This window comes from Mauremys reevesii, linkage group 8, assembly GCF_016161935.1.
Source record: "Mauremys reevesii isolate NIE-2019 linkage group 8, ASM1616193v1, whole genome shotgun sequence".
Classification (NCBI taxonomy): domain Eukaryota; kingdom Metazoa; phylum Chordata; order Testudines; family Geoemydidae; genus Mauremys; species Mauremys reevesii.
In genome coordinates, this window is record NC_052630.1 from 9,940,855 (window position 1) to 9,961,340 (window position 20,486).

General features: G+C 41.3%; 1 protein-coding gene across 2 annotated transcripts in view; it reads right to left on the reverse strand.

Annotated features, from left to right (window-relative positions):
* The window catches only part of SPOCK1 (SPARC (osteonectin), cwcv and kazal like domains proteoglycan 1), a 474,634-nt gene that overhangs the window by 287,448 nt on the left and 166,700 nt on the right, over positions 1 to 20,486 (reverse strand). The window contains exons 3-4 of one of the 2 annotated variants that reach the window (XM_039486676.1): positions 10,604 to 10,612; positions 5,313 to 5,358 (exon numbers count right to left, since the gene is read on the reverse strand). In XM_039486676.1, the coding sequence (XP_039342610.1) occupies positions 5,313 to 5,358; positions 10,604 to 10,612 (55 nt within the window). The remainder of the gene's footprint in view (positions 1 to 5,312; positions 5,359 to 10,603; positions 10,613 to 20,486) is intronic. The other variant, XM_039486677.1, reaches the window with a different exon arrangement.

Sequence of the window (20,486 nt, forward strand, 5' to 3'; positions counted from 1 at the left end):
TTTTGTGCAAGGCACACATGCAATTTCTTGCCTGTGGAGTTTTTATGTTGGGCACCCTCTGTGTATCATTACATACCATGAACACTGCACATCAATTTTACCCATTAATTGCTCTTTTCTCCTTTGTTAATCAACTGGGCAAAACTGGTTACAGAAATTACAACAAGGCTCTAGGATCTGCACCATCTTCCAGTGCATTTCCAGGTACAATTTAAGGTGTTATTGTTTAAACTAAGCATTCCAGCTACTATCCATTGGCTTAATCACAGGGCCACCGGAGGCAGATCTTTTTCATTGAGGGGCCTATTATTTTTGCCTTGGTTCACGAGAGCTGTACTTGTTTGACCATCAGATCAAGGCTCATTTATTTTCCCAGGTATTTTTTGTGGGGGGAGTCATGAATAGCTAGCTACATGACGGAGTATGTGTATTTACATATTGGAGATTGGTGAGAACTGGTTTGGTTCTTATAATATCTGTACAGCCACTCAGAACACAAGATGGGTGTGTTTTTCAATACATATGTTAAATTGAAAGGGATGTGAATACTTCACCCCACTCTGACCATTGAAAACCTAACTGAAAAATGTTAGATAAAAATGAGGCGTCTACATCTATTTTCCTTTTCCGAGAGAGACCGTAATGACACTCTCAAAGATAATAACTTACAGGCATTCTAAATTGTATTGTATTTATTGACTCAGAATGCCTGTAAAAGTTGCTCATCATTTTTCTGTTTTCTTAGGAAAACAGAACACTTCTGTTAATTGTCTGAGAATCCATTTTCTTATATAACTTCCCAATTTATGAGCTCCTATTGCTGAATTGCTCAATCATTAATTTAAAGCATGGATACTAATTATAAGTCAGAATACAATAGCCACACTTGGGAGTCTTTGGAAAAGATGTGCAGAGTCACTCCAAAAGCCCTGCAAAGGGAACAATGCAGTCACAGGAGGGAGCAGCGAGATTAGAAGTTTGAAAGCAAACCAATTACAAACTCGAAGCAGGGAAAGTGACATAATTAAAATTCTAAGATCACAAGAAGATCAGCATCTCAGGAAAAGCAAGATAATGAAAAGTTTCAATAATGCTGAGTAGGAACAGAAGCATGTGGAATATTTATTTAAAGTCAAGTTATATGTAAATACAGAATTTAAAAGAAAACAAATTGATGGCTGATTTTTTTTTACAAATTGAGTTTAACTGTGTGTCCAACAATGTGTCTGTATAGTCTGCTCACACAAACACCATTATTGTCTGGGAAATCACAATGATTACACATCCATCTGACTACCTCTCCATCTAACTGGTCATTTGTAGTCAATGGGAGTTAAATTCACCTCTGCGAGGGCCGCACAAGGTTTACTCACCACTTAAATCCTACTTAAGTCCTCAAAATAGGGCTTAGCTGGTGTAATGGATTGTGCTGAATCTTCAGCACAGGGGTGCATTTCATCAGTATTGTGGTAACTGTGTGTATAATTAGACATTTCTAAAAACGTGGCCCTAAGATTGAATCTGGAAAGCAAGATATGATCAATTCTAGGACACACAAGTAGCAGGAGAGAGACATTTTAAAAGACGTGATGATTCGGGAGGTTCTACAACTTAAGAGATATGATACCCAGTAATGAAACAATACTACTCAGAGAATCCTGCATCACGTGGCCAGGAAAACCTGGCCTCTGGAACAGGTTAATGATTTGTCTGAGATTTCGTAGCTGAAACACATTGGCCCTGATTCTCCTACTGGGTGGCTTGGTGCACAACAGCTGAAGGTTTACATTGCACTGTCCACTGGAAAAGTGAGCAGCTGACAGAAAAACAGAGATGCCCTCTATGCAATAGACATCAGTACACGCTACCGCAGAACAGGCGATAGCTGGGTCCAGGTAAACATAAGTCTCTTTGGGAAACTTAGTTGCCCCCTGTATTTCCCCAGAAAAAGTACACTTCAAAAAGGCTCAAGAACATAATGAAAAGCAACTGCAAGTAGCTTCACTCTACGCCCTTCTGAGGTATAGGAGTGATTAGTGTCTCAGTGCCGACGTCTTTTATATAATGGCAGGTCACCAAGATGCTGCCTTTCTGAATACGAGGTTCAGTGGATATATAATGATTACCAAGATAAAATGGAATCTTCTGATCTTAACTACACAGTGATGGCCTATTATCAATTTGCATTACTTTCATGACTGCCTTTTAGACAAATGGATTGTTATGGTTTCTTTGTTTCCGCTGCCCTTTACTGAACTGACACCAACTGTCAAGCACAGAACACCTAACAATATCATGGCTTTTAGTGTGTCCACTGACATTCTGCTGTGATTGCCCAGGACAAATGTCTTCCAATACCAGGCCTACTCCCCAAAGAGTGCATTTTCTGTCTCCAAATGTCAACATGTCATCTGTGAGAACATTCTGTAGGTCATCGCTACTCCACATACCCATCTAGCAAGACATACAGGTTTCTTTTCCTGTTGCTTTTGGTCTGTCATGCTGGCCATGTTACACAGAAAACTTGAGTTTCTTTTTTCCTATCCCAGGATGCATGCCCTGGTGCACTGGTCTCCTTAGATTGCTGACCTGCTTGCTTAACGTTACCAGGTTTCTACGGGCAGGGACCAGGGTCGGTTGCGCAGTATCTTTTGTCTGATTCCGATTGCCCATATCCAGTGCTGCTGTGCACTAGTTTGCTCCTTCAATCCTTGCTGAATGCTGACCTATTTCAGTGCATAGCAGGGAGGACAGTCTTATGTAGGTCGCATCCTTCCTTTTCAGAACATGTTCTTTACCCCTGCCAGCTTCCTTACACTCAGGAGGACAATCAGGTTTTAAACAATCCTTGCGGTGCCAGTATGATTCAGTTGCTAATACTCACCTTTGGGTTATGGGTCATGTTTTCAAGCCCAAACCAAGATATTTTTGCACATAACCATTGTTGAAAGCTGCAGGGCAGAGTACTAAGGGATGGTGAATTGATAGAGGTTCCTTCGGTCAAGTAAGACACTATACTAGAGTATGGTTGTGCATGTAAATATTTTGATACAGAACCCGTTTTTCACCATATCCGATATTACATATTGAAATATCAGATGTGAATAAAATTTGGCAGGAAACAGAAATTCCATTTCTTCCAACTTGCACCTTGTATTAATGCTGCTTTCTCTTGGTAAGCGGAATGTGAGCAGCATGTTTTCTCAATTGAACACTAGAATTCAGTCAGTCATCCCAAGGTCTCCTTGTTTGTGCTTTTGTATTATTGCAACATACATATTTTCTCTCATTTGGCTGCTATTTTAGGGCTTGTCTACATGTAGAAATTTAGTTGCATAATTATACCAGGATGCCCTCCTATGTGGACACACTTATTCCAGAATAGAAGTATGCACACGGGGAGTTACACCAGCACGGCTCTAGCGGTGTCTGTGACAATTTGGAGGTTCTGTCTGTATCATTTCTGATTTGTGGATAATTTTATGAAACTGTATTGGATATGGATCTACCATAAATTAACAGGGCTGTGTCAAGTCCCTACCAGGCCAAAGACAATGGGGAGAGATTAGCACTAGATGTCATCTATTCAAAGTACAACGGCTTTGTTGTAGCTGGGAGAGGACACCTCCTATCCTTATCTGAAGGGAGGGAAATTTGAGAGCCATGGAAAAATACCAAAAGACTGAACAAAAGAAGCAGGTGACCCTAGCAGGAGTCTATAAAGGCATTCACGAGAAGGGGCGTTTGGGAGGGGAACATCTTGCACCAGATTAAGACGAGGAGGTTGCTGCAGAGGTGACACAGGCAAAGGAGTGGAGGACCCTGGCCTGCCTGACCTACAGAACACAGATGATCTCCCAAAGGAAGGGTGAGCTAGTGAGGGTCATTAATTTTAGGATGTTTTATTGTTCTGTATAAAATGGACTCTCATGTGCTTTTGCATGATTAAATATGAGCATAAAGATGTTACTGAGCAACACGTGTGTGTTGACTGCTTCACAACTACTGTGTGCCCCGGGAGACTGAAATTGTAAACCAGAAGCTTCACAGATGCTGGGTAGAGTTCCAGGAGAGGGATGCATTTAAATATGGGAGAATCTGAAAGGTAAATGTTGCATCCAGAGGGGCTAGGTGGATGGACCGTGGGTTACAACACTTGGAAGGGGGAGCTGACAGAAAGCGTGCACCCTGAGAGTGTGCCTAGGGACCCCAAGATTGGGGCAGTGCCTGGATGCCATTCAGGCTCCAGGAGCTTGAAACACCATAGGAATCCGAGCACAGATGCTGGAATTCCCCTCACAGTAGCCCAGTGAGGGGCCAGAAAAGGGCACTTGCCAGGATCTGTGACAGTGTTATTACACCGATATCAATATGCTGCTACATTTCCCCAGTTAGGCCAGGTCTACGCTACGGAGTTCGGTAGACACTTACGTCAACCTAACTCTAAGTGTCTACACGACAGCACTGCTCCCACCGATGCAAGTCCCCCACAACGCCGACCGAATAACCTCATCTCCATGAGAGGCATAGCGCTTAGGTCCATGTGTTTAGGGTGACACAGCGTCTGTACAGACAATGCGTTACTTACATCACCTGTCAGCTCTGCACCCTGTCTGCTGGGCTCTCAGGTAGCTGGGGGTTCCACGGGGAGCTGAAAGCCAGGTTTCAGGCCCCCCCCCCACTGTTAGGTTGGTGCAAGCACTCCTGGTGAGGACTGGTGACCACAGACAAAAGGAGGTTGACTTAAGTGTAGACAAGGCCTTAGACAAGCACTCAGAGATGGTGGGAATATTGCCATGACTTAACTGACTGAGGCAAAGAAAGTGCAAATTGTTTTAGGAGTCATAGCTAGTACCAGTGTCTGAGTCAGCAGCAAATATACAACAGCATCTTCGCTTGGGAACCAATTCTGCAGTCCATTCTCTGACTTAAAATGCCACGGAATGCAAGTAATACGCACTTGAGTGTTAGACAATAAAAACAATTTAAGTTGCAAAAACAACCATTTAACTCAGTTTTCAATAACTGTTAATGTATGTTCAGTAACTCATTTTGGATGGCATTGTTAGATCTGGACTACCAGCTACAGTGCATCTTTCTAAGTATACACATTACCATCAAATGCAAACAGGAAGGGAAGAGCATTGAAAAAATACAGTTGTAAAATACAAGGGTAAGTCAAACCCTCAGATTTAAGGTATCCCAAACTTTGAATAAATTGGAAGCGGGATCTAATTTTGCAGCACAGCCCACCTCTGACAGAGAAAGAGAGAGAAAGAGAGGTATATGTGTACATCAGGAAATATTTTTACCTTGATCAAATGGTTTGTTTGGGTTCCAGTTTCTGAAATAATCATCCTAAATGGGGGGAAAAATAGGAAATTTAGAGAAAACGTAAGCAGTCTTTTTGTACAGTTTTACAAACAATACCTGCCTTCTTACGGCTCCCTGAAAATAAAATAAAAATTAAACAGATAAAACCATTAGCACGGTACATCATAAGATACAGACTGAACACCGTTTGGAAAATTAAAATGGAGAAAAGTTTATGAGATTTAGCATTTCACTTCAATGCCCTCTGCCAAAATTGTTTCTCAAAATCTGGATTTTCATCAAATAACTTCTGTAATCTCCAGATCATTTCCTAGCATCTCACAATACCACGGGACAACTTATGGCAATAATGTAGATAGTATGTTGTTTGGAGAACGCAGGATGTGCCAAATCAGGCTACTCCGATTACCATACACCAGTGTAAATCCAGAATAATTCCACTGATTTTAGTGCAACTACTCCAGATTTACCATAGTGTAGTACATCACGATTTGACCTTAAACTCTGCACTTCAGAGCAAACACCTAGTAGCAATGATGTAATTGAACTATTTTTGTCCATGTTCCCATTATGATAGGAGTTTGTAATTCAGCTGTAAAAACGTTATTCTGCAATGTGACTTATGGCTTTGGTTTGTATCTTATGCAACTCAGATTCTCACATAATTTACAGCAGAAAACATAGGAAATAACTTACCAGAAGCCACTAGGGTATCTGGCCAATAAATACCCTGTTTTCAAAAAGAAGTGTATACAAACCTTCTAGCAGAAAGCACAGAAAACCCCTTTCATGCAACTGCCCAAAGTGAATTTTATGCTCCTAGCAAATGTTTATATGTTGGGTAAATTTATATCGCTCCAGCAGGCCACCAGCTTAGGCCCTGAAGTATTTAGATTCAAACACAAGTCCCTTTATTTGGTTTCGATATATTCCATATACCTCTCACATAGCCTTCTTGAGCGGAAGTGATCAAAACTGAACGAAGGATTTGAGGTGAGGGTGCACCATGGATTTATATAATGTTACTATAATTTGCATATTATTCTTTGAGCCTTTCTCACCCTTTGCACCTTCGTAAGGGATGCAACCTGCTTGCCTTGCATGCTGGCCTCACTCTATGACCTGGCATTGAGTGGTTGTAGAGCTATAGCCTCCTTTGGGGTCATCTTGCACCCTTCGAGGAGGATGGATGGGGCCCTCCTGTGTTCAGCAAGCACTGGGGATGCAATTCTGCCTGGCTCTTACATTGACTATATTATTGGAGAGTGGAATAGGGCTTCCTGTGCCATCCCATTTGCACACCCACATATAGGTAAGCAACTCTAGCCCAAAGCCTGTAAAGACCAAGGACAGTTGTGATACCTAGTAGCAGCTTCAGCAAAGATGATTATTTATAATTTATTTTATAGGCATCAAAAGCATTCTAGGCTTTTTCTTCAAAAGGACAGGATCTGGCACCAAGAATGGAGACTCAGCCTTGCCTTTGAATTCCTTAGCTTTGTTATGCTGAAAAATCTTATTTTCATACAATGTTTTGTAATTGATTATGCTTTGCTGCTGGATTTACCAAGCATTAGTCACTTTTGATTAATGAGACTTTTTTAAACCGAGTCCTTTCTTCTGGTAGCAGAATATTCTCTTTTTCCTACTTACAATTTTCTAAGTGTTCATTTTGCTGCCTTTTTTTTTTAAAGCAACAGAAACTGTTTAATAATTCATAGCCCCCGAAAGATTTCTTATGCTGTTGGCACATGGAACCAGTTCTGAAATCAGGAGTGGAGGATAAACCTGATGTACAAAATGAAAATGTACAGGCACTTGATAAGGGTTTTAGCTTAACTTCAGTGTTACCTGAACATTTTACTGCAAACACACCTTGTGCTTAATAAGGTGCAAAATATAGAATTTTTTAATCCCATGTCTAGTCCATTTTCCAATCCTATTTGTCTTTCTTTTTTTTAAAGAGCAAAAAAAAAGCTGAAATAATTGTTTTAGAACATTCATGACAAGATGTCATGCCAAAAATACCATAGGAAAATACACAACAAAAAATAAGAAAAAAAAACCCTACAAAAGAGAAGAAAACCTTTGAGTTTTGTTGGTGTGTTTTTTGCTTTGTTTTTAATAAAAGCTTTAATGACTTATAAAAGAGTAAAGAATTAGTACATGCAGCTTCAGAGAGACAACTGCTCAACTGTGAAGCAAAGCAATACAAAACAAAAGAAACCATAACACTACAGTTTCAATCTGATGGCATTCATTTCTGGCTGAGCCAGGAGCTGATTGGTATATTAAGGGTGAAATTACCCATTCATTTCTGTACAGAAGGCCCAGAAAAAAAGTTTGTGTCACATTAAAGTCCTACCTAAGATGATGATTTAAGTGATGCATTGACTTTGTGTTGGTTCTCTGCAGAGGGGTGAAATTCACCCTAAACTAATTTGCTATATGATTTTTGAAACCATATTTTTAGAACTACAAGACGCTCTTAATATCTCTCACTGTAAATGGGTCTTTCAAGCTGCTGCCTTATTACTGCTACTTCCTACAAGGAAGTCCAGTACACTGATATTAGGCCATTTAATGCCTCTCTGTGTAAAGAGACATCAAAACATGCAGAAATGTAGGTGATAGTTCTCTATGACAAGTTGTGGCACAGTCTGCCATTGAAGATGATAAAATAAAAATATAACTGGAAATCAGATTGGCTAAAAAATTAATTCTAAACACAAAATAAAAATTAAAATATCAGAACTGCTGCACAGAAACACATACAGTTTTGCAGCTTTTTTTTTTTTTTTAACCAGGATTGGTAGTAACATATGTGGATAGTTCTTCCAGTGTATGAAGATCAATTTCTGCAGAACTGTACAGTACCAGTGGAGTTTTTAATGATATCTACACTTCTCCACAGGACTAGAAAAGCCCGATCAAGCCCTGCCCATGATTCCAGGCAGCTGTGTAACCTGCAGAAGCTTGTAATAGGTTTAACAGTGCATTACAGATGTTGGTTATTTTTATCCCTAAACACCCTCTCTGTTGCTGAATGGAATATAGAGCTAGTGTGACTGCCACCATCTCGGTGAACATCAGGGGTTTAACAGGTGATCTCCAGAAAGTGCAAGTCTATATATCTTATGCTACAAAGCTGAGCTCTGTAATAAATAATAATAGGAGATATACCTATTGCCTAGAACTGGAAGGAACCGTGAAAGGTCATTGAGTCTAGCCCCCTGCCTTCACTAGCAGGACCAAGTACTGATTTTTGCCCCAGATCCCTAAGTGGCCCCCTCAAGGATTGAACTCACAACTCTGGGTTTAGCAGGCCAATGCTCAAACCACTGAGCTATCAGCCCAAATACATACCCAGATGATCAGGCGGGACTGTACTTGGGGTATCTAGCCACCAGTATTGCAATGTCCACACTGCTATTCTTAGGCAATAGAATTCAAGCAGAGCTAGCGCAGGTATGACTACGTAAACTGGGAATCACACCTCCCAACTCAAATGTAGACATACCCTCAAAATGAAGAGGGACCAGAGCTGGAGGAAGTATCCACTGTACCCTTTTCAGGGATCCCGTCTCCCACTCCTGCTCCTGCTCCCCCAGGATTCCTAGACACAACCTGGTGGGATATCCATAATCCTGCCCGGGACTGCCACTGAAACAAAGGGCCATTCTTTCCATTATTTTCCTTCTGTCCCTACCTCCACTGCCTGCTCCCATTTCCCAAATGCTGCCTGCCCGACCCTCTCCTTCACCCCTAGCTAGGCATTGGCAGGGGCATTAAGAGCAGCGGGAAGAATCTCCTTGTCCTTAGTGCAGGTGGCTAGTACCACAGTGCTCCTGGTGACTAACAGGCATAATTCAAGGATATACTGTTGCCAAGTCTTTTAAGCCCTGGTGGATGGCTGAGATTCCAGCAGTGATGTAGGAATACGTAACAAGAATGCCAAACGCGCTGTTGTGCCCACTGCATAACACTTTGCAGCCTTGCTTACCCTACCTTTTGCTACATCTTTTCAAAGAAGCAATTGGATGCACCTTACTACGGGTCCCTTAGGTATGTCTACACTGCAATTAAAAACCTGCGGCTGGCCCTCGGGCCAGCTGACTCAGGCTCACAGGGCTCGGCTAAGGAGCTGTTTAATAGTGGTGCAGGTGTTCAGACTTGGGATGGAGCCCAGGGTCTAGGACCCTGAGAGGTGGGAGGGTCCCAGAACTCGGGTTGCAGCCTGAAACCAAGTGTCTGCACTGTAATTAAACAGCCTTGTGAGCCTGAGTCAGCTGGCACAGGCCAGCCGCGGGTGTCTAACTGCAGTGTAGACATACCCTTAGACTACCACATGGAAATTTGTCCTGCCTGCCAGCATGTGTGCAACAGTGGATAGATCTGCTTCCGCTTTCTGTGTTGGTCAGGGCAGAATTCAGCCTGAAGTCGGCAGTACAGCAGATAGGAAAATGGATATATTTCCATGGAAAGTTTCATGGAATTTTTCCCCCTCCATTTTTCATCAATATTTCTTGACCAGCTCTACTGAGCAGATAGACAAGATATCAGCTTCCTGTTTCTTCAGTGATTTTTAATTTATTCTTCTTGCAAAGGGACTGATCTGTTGAAGGGACTGCTCACTGCAACAAAAATAAGTCTAGTCACAAGCTGGAAACTCACCTGCTTTATTTAACTACATCACAACAGAGTGTGGGGGAGGAGGCCAGGAACTCCCTCTAACTAATCTGGAAGTAAAGGATGCGGAGAACATGGCTCAATCCCATAATATTCTGAGTCACCCAGTTAACCTTATTATAACCTCTTTGCTACAATTATATTAAACAACTATTTTAAAAGAATTACAATATAAGCCTATTACAAACTGGATGAAACAATTAAAAAAAAGTCACAATTTTGTTGTTTTTAAAACAGCATTTGCTAAATATATTCAGCACTTCTGAGAGGAATCATGATTTAAAAAAATATGTCATTTACTCTTTATATGAATAATTCGGCATGAAAACACAGATAATGACTGAATTTGGCTTGAACTATAATTAATGAGTAAAGAAAGCAATAACTATACCATTCATATGCATTTGATAAATTGAATCTACTGGATGTATAATGGGGGGGGGGGAACCTGGGAGCTAAAACACATTAATAACGGAGATTGACAGTTTAGAATATAATATACATGATATTGTTACAAATTCTATTATTCATTCTGTGACTACAGATTAAATTAAATACAAATTAAAAGTGAAAAACCTACCTCAACCTCCTGCATACGTAAGCATTATAAATGAGAAAAAAATAAATAAATAAAAGAATGAATTCAAACAATACAAAAGAATGTTAACATTTTCCACTTTGCCCCCCTTCATTCCCCCAAGCAAGTTTTAAAAGTATAATCACTAGGTCCAGGAGACCTTAACCTTCAAATGACATCTGTATTTTTTATTTTTTTTACAAGCTACTAGCATCCTTTGCCAGTCAGAATTTAGTTATTTTGTCAGCTGGCCTAGTGACAATTTGCAAACAAGTTATTTGTCCCAAAAAAGATTGGAAACCCAAAGAACCGTTTCCTTTTGGCTGAAAAAACAAAGGCATGGGTTGTTTCCCCACTCCCTCCCACCACCCTGCATCATAGCTAATAGATTTTTTTTAAAAACTGTTTTCATTCAACTCCCTAACAATTTAAAATATATTTGACAATTGATAGATTCAATAGTAAAAGCAAAACTGAACACGTTTCCATTGTTTAATGAAAACAGAATTCTATGAGGTCACGAACCTACAACAGATGGTTTTTTTCTACAGCAATATTTTTGCAAGAAGACAATTCCTTCCCCGAAGTCTGTGCTCATATTCGCTTTCACCACATTAAAAGTATCCTGCTATGCATGGAATTCTCACTAATAGGAGTTTTGCCTACGGATCTATGGCAGGATAGGACACTCAGTCAATCCTTTAAGTATATTAGAGTAAAATTCAACTCAGTTCAAAGGGCCTGCGCATTACTTAAATCCTGTAATAAGATTTTCAGTGGAACTTAAATGGTGCATTGGATCTTGTGTAGGATCTCTGCACAGGGTCTTATCTGACCAGTTAGTGAGTCCATATTCAGTTATATGAAGGTGTCATACAGCGACTCACCGTACTTTATCTATATATTAACACAGTAAAAAACCAGACTGTCACCCTTACTCACATTGAGGTACTCACTGTGGGTTGTCCCCTTAATTTCACTGGCACTACTTGTACAGTAAGGTACCAGTCAATGTAAATAAGGACATGAGAACTGGACCCTAAGTTACAGTTCCTGTTTATGACGTTTGAGGTCAACATTTAAAAAAAAATAGAATATCAGGGTTGGAAGGGACCTCAGGAGGTCATCTAGTCCAACCCCCTGCTCAAAGCAGGATCAATCCCCAAGCAGGACCAATCTAATAGTAGCAGGATAATTGAGAGCCCAGTAAAACACTAAAGCCCTTTCTCAATCAATCATCTCAGAGTAAAGAGGTGATCTATACACAATCTTTTCGGTTTAAAGCCTGCTTGCTCAGTATGGAGTTTTTCCATCTATGACTACCCTGTCCAATAGTACATTACAGAACACTCTTCTGGGTGCCTGGCACTACTCTCTCTCGGACTAATCCTAGACAAATGAATTCTGTGGGAGCTTTGAGGACTGATCTCACTAGCCTCAGGATCAGCTCCTTTGGACAGCTTCCCTCCAGTTTTCTGAGGTTTCCTCCTTGCAAAAACTAGTATCTGCCCAGGGCAGATACGAGTAAGGCAAATAAACTGTTCCTGCCCCCAACACATAGAAAGACTCATTCTTGTATGACAATTCTTAGCATTCTTAAGTTCACATAAATTGTAAGCTCTTTGGGACAGGGCCATCTTTTGTTGTATTAGTACAGCACCTAGCATAACGAGGTCCTGGACTCAGGCAGCTAGGCATTACCATACTACATATAAGAAATAACAGTAATAAGCTGAGCCGTGTAGGTAAGCAAGTATGCACTGCAAGGCTCTTGCGTTAGTTCTCTATTGGATTTTTACTACTCTGTTCTGGGTGATCAAGAGATGAGATGAAACTCATTTTAAAATTATTTAAAGCCCTTTCACAGTAACTCACATAATACATTTTTTTTGCTAACAAGAGAGAAATATTCTTTTATTATTCACTATGTATGTGTCAAATGTAGCCAACTCAGATTGATACTACCATCAACAAAGTGTATAACCGTATTTTAAATTAAGTACTCAAAGGGTATAGCAAAAAAGTGCTAGTTTAAGAAGCTGACATTAACTCTCACAAAAGCCTCTTTATCCAATTTCTAACAGATATTCTTAGAGGTTCCCACCCACTTTCATCAACATTTAACTCAAGGACACAGAATACATAGGAGAATCGAGCCTTAAAGTAAAAATGGTGTTTGTAGACTAACTGGGTTTAAGGCAGTTCCTTTGATCTTTTCCCTGGAGACCACACAATTTTCAGTCACACAGTGCATAATGAAACCATCTCAGAAAAGAACAAATATATTGTGACAGAATGAATTTATCCCCACTTCTAAAAGGAGGATATGGAAATTGCCAGCTATTTCATTATCCAGCTAGATGAAATATTGAAAGAGACAACAAAAATACGATACTGGCAGAACTTTTCAGAAATCTCGTCAGCTAGGTTTTGATTTACAAAACTAAACCTTGAACCAGAAGAGGTTTTGATCCAGTCGCCTATTAGTCAAATCAGAAAAGTCCAAGGATGGGAATCACCTCTTAAGACCAATACATTCCCAGGTGTTGCAGGAAGCAGTATGTCTAATTCTGTAGGTGACACACACTGAGTCATATTCCCCCTCACCAGGATGACTGCAAGCTTGCAAAGCTAAGACCAAAATTAACGCACGTGTGACTTCAAACCACCCATCTTTAAATCAAAGTAAACAAATAATCCAATTGGCTTTGGCCTCCTCAGGACTTCAAATGCATGCAATGAGGCACCCACCAAGCTAACCAATTTCCTCCTGTTGTTACTTATTTGGTTTAGTTATTCCTTAACCTTGGCACTTCCAAAGAGTTAATGAAGAAGGCTGGCAGTAATGCAAAGGCATTTCCTATAGATATTTCGCAAACTTGTCTAAAAGCAGCTTTCACAGGATGCTCCTATTTATAAATAGTGAGGCCGTTATCTAAATGGATGCATAAATATTTTTGTTTTGTCAGATGAATTGCACTTATCAGTTACTTGTCTGCATCTAGCAGAAATGAGATGTTGACTGAAGAAACTGCACAGAAAATCCTCCTCAGCCTGTGTCATTCACAGATTTGAAGAACCGCAACACTGATTTGAAGCTTGTTTTGGTCTCTCCCCCGAGCCCTGGGAAGAGTAGACAGTAAATGAAACAGGAAAGCCTGTTGCACAGCAATCATTAAACCATAGATGCAGCTATTCCTCTGGAGAAGTATAAAACCAGGGTCTCATTCTGAGATGTACTGGACACCTCCTGTGAAGTAATGAGCACCCTCAACTCCCATTGGAACCAAGAAGGTCTGAGGTTCTTAAGTACCCGGACAAAAACTGGGGCAATAGAGTTTATTAACAGTGGTTTGCAGCCTGGTTAGTGTTTTTCTCTTCCACCCTAGACCGATCATTAAACCTCTTACCCTCACAAAGAACATTAGGGAAGGATGGTAATTACTACCTCATTGCTCTTTTAAAATTAGCTCTAGGAAGAGGCAGCTGCACTTTTTTGCTTCCCTCTACCTCCTGCTACAGAAGATCATTCCAACATCGAGCAGTTTGAAAGCACCAGCTGCTGCTTCCTAAAGTTAATCTAGCCCGTATCATAAACATCTCCCCAAGGCCTATTGCCCATTTTAAGCAAATAGTTTGTGTCAGCAAATTACACACTTGTATTTATTTATTTATGTAAGGGGGGAGAAAATATTTTACATCTCTGGTCCTGCTGTGAATAGCGATTTCCCAATGGTAACCAGTACCCAAAAGTATGCATTAATCTCAAGAAGTGATTCAAAATTCCTCTGCACATTAAGACGTTTCTAGCCACTTCTGGGCTTCTCTTTCCTGGGAAATGGGAATATGCATCCAACCAGGATGGCTTTACTTAGCAAATGGGTAGTGTATTCCGCTGCAGATTTTTCATTTCATCTTTGGCAGAAGAAACCTTTGAAATGCCTAGTTATAAATTTCACAGGAAAGCCTGGAGTCTAGGGGATCTACTTCTGGACCTGGCAACATAAAGTGATAAAAATGTATGAAGAATTGTTCAGACTAGAACAGTATCATGTACAGCGAAAGTGGGGAGGTGCTGGGGCTTATCTAAAGTACTGATGTTTAGTCACTAATAAAAGTTTAAAGACGGCCTTGGCTTAGAATAAAAAAAAGGCTGGTTTAAAAGGGCTTGCATTTGATTATAAAAGAACTAACTAAGAATATGTACACAAACACAGCATCTCTCAGGTCAGGGATCTCACCACAGCACTAGGACTATGAATACTTCTCCACCAAACCTCCATACACATGTAGGATGTAAACCTTCAGTTTCTGAGACTTGTTTACATTTTCTGCATTACTTATTCAGTTACAGGTGATGTGCAAAGAATATTTTGTTAAGTGGACTTGTGCCCTGCTTTGTTTTGCTATGATGAAGAAGAGATGACCCGAGTTGTTTGGGGAGTTTTTGGGGGGAGGGCGGGTGTGGTGTGTGTGTTTGTTTCACTTTAGAAATAATTCAGGAATGCCAATGCTTCTAATCCCTAGTTTCAATAGGTCTCAGGGGGTTTTATTTTGAGCTTTAACACCTTAATTCAAGGTACAAGGGTGTTGGGACCTTTAACAAACCTTCCTTTACCCACAATATTAATTATTCATTACTGTTAAATAGGCATCAATAAAAACAAAGAAAATATCATGGAAACAATCCGACTAAAAATCCCTTCCCCTCTCAGTTCTCAACTTTCACTCTCTTGGCTCTTCTGGAATCACCATTTCGCAAATCCGCCAGTCTTCGGAGACTGTTCTATAATTTCTAATGTTAAAACACAGCCGAGTGGGGGAAAAAAAACCCTCTTTTTTGAAAAAAAATTTCACGCCTTGTTCCATCAGAAAGAAGCCCAAAAGGGCAAAAGCCCAATTTTATTTTTCTTTGCAGGTCATCTTTAATAGAGTAACTTTACAGGAAACTCCTCTTATTCCTGCCTGAACTTTTCATCTAGTTAGCATCTACTGAAGAGTCTACTTTCCCCTTTAAGAATGAAAATAACTCCTATTGACATTATTCTTCACATCTTGGTGTGCCCTGGCTTGAGCTGTAGTCTGGTCAGCTAACACAAGCCAGGGCTAGTCAGGCCAGGGAAATACTTGGAAGGGACCACTAAGTTCCCCAAAAGGAGATGCTGGTGCTTCGGGAAGTGGAGCTCTTCCCTCTGCCCCATCATGACATGCGTGCGTGAGGGGGCAGCACTGTGTTACTGGAGATGCCATCTTTCATATCAGATGTAAAAGCAAAGCCTCGCAGGATATGCAAGAACAGGCTTATGGTCTTACCTCCTTACAGTGCAGATAAGAACACGTATCTTAGCTCCTCCGCCACAACCAAAGAGGGTCATCTCCTCAGCGGAACTGGTTAGTCATATTAATTTCATTTATCTCCGGTGGGGGATAGGATGCCGTGAGATATGGACACAGCCTTGTGATGCTGCGCCAAGCTCATCAGGTTCATAACATGCTGCTGCAGGGGGAAGGGGCTGGAAGGAAGAAGATTGGGACAAGGGATGGGAATGGGACCAGAGAATCTGTAGCTTTGCAGATTCTCCCCATCCACCAGGGAGTGTATATTTGTGTGTGCCTCACCCTCCTGTAGTAGCCATGGCATGTCTCTGTTGCTGCCAGGTCACACTGGCTGCACCACACAGGAAGCAGTAGTTGCCTATCTCTGGAGACTCCTAACAACGTTTAATGCTAACAGGTGGTATAATGATGATTTGTCCATTTCTACTGCAATGGAATCTCCTCAGGCAGTCAGATCCTGTTTCACTCTGTATAGGGATGCCAGACAGTTACTGACCCCTGGCTGCACTCCCAAGCTCCAACTTTCCCAGTTACACTAGTGTTATCAGGGAGTTTGGGCCCCACTTTTCTGATTTGTATAATCACACTATGGTTATTTCTCAGTAACTACTGTGTGTTTATGCAAAATTCTCTTCTCGACCAGCTGCTGTTTCCAGAAGTCCTCGTCTGTCTTCCACAACAAAAATGGCTTCCCCCACTTCTGAATCCCTAGCCCAGGTAGTAAATGCAATCCCATGTTATATTAGTTACCCAGAAGTGTTATTTTTTGAGCATGTGGGAGGGGAGCAGTGGTGATAAACAGGAGAATGGCTAAGGAGGAGCAGAGGAAAATGTCTGAGAAGACTGAAGTTCAGTACAATGACAGGAACGTGGGATTGGATTGAATTGAATGACATCTGTCTGCTTCAAAAGACGACGGTGTAAGCACCAAAGCTTTCAGATACTGTGTGTCATGCTGCCGCAGCACCACAAATGGCTAAAAAGCCCAATTTTCAAGCGACAGTCCTTGCCATAGATAATGCAGACATAAGGCACAGGACCAGAGGATGAAGCCTGCTGCTCTTTCCTTTTAGCGCTCTTCATTTCTCTCTCTCTCAACCACCTCTCCATCCTTTGTGGCTCCCTGGTGCAGCACAGCCCTCCAGGGTAGCCCGGGTTGTAGATGGCTTTGGAATTTAAAGCAGCCATATTTTATTGGGGGCACATTAATGAGGAGATCTGAGAGAAAGCGCCAGTCCAGGCAGAGGAGATTTATAGTAGCTAAGCAAGTGAGTGGAAGTGAGATCAGATTCAGGGCCAAAAGTGTTTTGATCTCACTGACACACTCATCTGCTTGGCTACTATAAATCTGTGCAGAGCTGCCTCAAAGCCAGTGGATCGGGCCCATGTAGAGCTGCCACAGCAGTTCTCATGATAATCGCCTCCCACCATCTGCTGTAGGGGGAAGTGCCTGGAGAACAGCAGGTATAGCTGAGGGCAGCACAGCAATCCCCAGCTGCTAGAACAGTGCCTGGAAACTGCTAGCAGCTGATGCAATACAGCGTAGTTTTCAGGCCCAACAGTGAGCGAGATGTTGACCTGGGGACTGCAAAGTTTACCTAAAGCCACTGCAGCCCCTCCACCTCTGATCTTGCCTCATGCACAGTTCAGCCAAGGCAGCAAATCTGGCCCACGGAGTCTTGCATATCTAACAAATTGCAGTCTAACCTCACTTCACAAAAACAACCCCAGCATCAGCTGGTGTAAACTGAAGTCAATGGAGCTAAGCTGATTGACACTAGCAAAGAATCTGGCCCAGCGTTATTTCCTATTGCAACCTTTGACATATAAGCTCATTATTAATTGATCAAAACGCTTGCCTTTACATTTCCAGTTGCTTGTTAGGGAATATTAGAAGATTCTTGCCAGCTAGTGGTTCTGTATAAAGGGAAAGGTGTTGTGAACAAATCCAATTCTTATAGAGTCCAAAATAGGTGATATACTTAAAACATACATCAGAATGAAAGCTATTTTCCAGTTCTTAAATTTTATTCAAAGAATTCAATGACATTCCTAGACAACACATGTTCTGACAGATAGCCGAAAAGCCAAAACATTACATTTAAAAGGTTACGTAAGCTACCAGGAAAAATGACTTCACTTTAGATATCCTTGTTACTTTGAGAGTTCATTTGCTGTAACAAGTTATGACAGATTCCCCAGCTCTTCGTATCTGAATATTTTTGCTTTTGTATTTGGAGAATTACATATCCATTCTGACTCTTTAAAAACCCTACTATAGTAAATACCAGGGGAAAGATTGCTCATGGTATGACATACATAGACAAATGTCTTGTTTTGCATTATGAAAAAACTTCAGAGTTCAGTACATATTGACTGGTGTGGTTTTTAAATTTATAATTGTGGGAATGAATAATCTGAGTCTGAGTGAAAATAAGCAAGCTCCAGGTTGCAAAATTCTCTGGTCTTTACATTATGAATAAAATTGTAATTATGCTCTTCCCAGACCTACACATCCCAGTGGTTAGAATCTATAGACAAACAAAAAGTAGACGAATAAAACCAGCTGATCTCATTTTGATATTTAGTGACACACATTTCTGAGAACTAAGGAGACAGTTAAAATAGTGATTGCCACAAGTCTTCAGAAATACTTCTTTCAATGAATAACTACAGACGGGGTGACGGACTCACGCCAGAAGGATATGAGGGTAGTGGAAGGCAGGTATATCAGCCTCAGAATGAGCAGGTCCCTATTCCCTGGATAGCTGAACAAGGGCTACTCCAGGACAATCAAGACACCTGAGGCCAATTTAACCAGTTAAGGTCATCAGGCTAATGCCGGCACCTGACCTCAATTAACTGACAAAGGGTCAGTTAAGGCTGTTAGGCTAAAGGAGACAGCTGGAACCAATTAAGGTCTCACTTATACTGCTTTAAAAGCTCTCCTTGCCAGTTCTCTGGAGAGGAGCCCAGGTGAAAGGAGCTGGAGGAGAGGAAGCAGTACTGAGCCCTGAGGTAAGGGTGAAGCTTGGAAAAGGGGAGCACGGGGAAGTGGCCCAGGGAATCAAAGCAGCGTCAGTGAAGGAGGGAAGCCGCTAACAGCTGCTACCATTAGGGTCCCTGGGCTGGAACCCGGAGTAGAGGGTGGGCCCGGGTTCCCCACCCCCTCCGCACGATCTACAGAGATCCCTTTGGAAGGGGAAACAGACTTTGGTCCAGGCAGGAGACCAAACGGTGCCTACGGAGCTCTAAGGAGCAACAGAGACTGTGGGTATTCCACCTTCCCACCTCCCATACCGGCCTGTGATGAAAATAGCTCAGTAAGCTGTAACCTTTGTCGCCATACTGGTAATGGGAGGGCCTTAGCGAGCTTCTGAGGCCACTGTATCCGCCAGGAAGCGCAGGACCCACCAATATAGGCTCGGAGCTTTGTCACAACAGGTAAGAGAGCATCTGGTTTCTGCAGTGCAAATATGTTGAAATTATGGGCTAGATATGCCCTTGGAAGCACACATGAATCACCCGTTTACTTCACCTGCATCCAAGGACAGAATTTGGCCCAAAGTGATTTTGTAGAAACTCTTCATAGAAAACAGGCAATCAAAATATACACGCTCCTATTGGAAAGCTCAGTTCACCATCTCCAAATTTAAGTTACTTAATGCAGTTTCCTACGGCTGGATCAAGAATAAAATAGCTACAGTCTCTTGGCCATAACATTAGCAGTTACTGGGCCCATCAGGCATTTCTAGACATTTTCAGACGTAAACATCAGAAACACTGCGAGTCATCACAAATGTGTGTTTCCATTCCAGTTTACAATATCGTTTCATTAGTTGGTCCTGGCGCTTTCCCCATCTCAAAAAAGGACAAAACATCAGAAATTATTAGGCAAAACCAACAGCAAACTTAGTGGAAATAAAACATCAGATGCATTTGTATAAAACTCTCAGCCATTACCATGTTACTTCAGCTACAAAGACCCCAAGGAAAGTGGTCTTTACTCATGCAAGTAGTCTCACTGACTCCAATATATTCCAAGCTCACTTTAATGAGGAACCTGATTCCACTACCCCAACCAGTTTACTAGAAATCCACAGAAACTGCATAAACACAGTCAGTTACCTTATTCGTATTGTGTATTGATTTATCTGAACTACAAACAAAATGGTCTAGATTATTGTGACTATTCAACATTAGAATAGGTCTCTCTGACACCAGGCAAACTAAATCTAAAATTGTTTAAATGGGGCTCCGTAAACTAAGAGCACTGGGCTCTGCACAGTTCTGCTTTTAAACCCTACCATGTGTTATTTGCAAAATCTGCCTACCCCCATGTTATCAAACTAAAATGAAAAGCAGGGGTGGATTCCTCAATCTTAAATAAGTATGTGCTAGAATATTTTCTTCAACCTGAAAAGTAGATACAAGCTTTTTTCCTGTGCATGTGTGAAATCCTCCGCTTCCTTTGCAGATACATGGCTTTGAAATGAAGAGCAAATTAGATGCTATTATCTATGGGAGTTATAATAGGATAACAACTCTA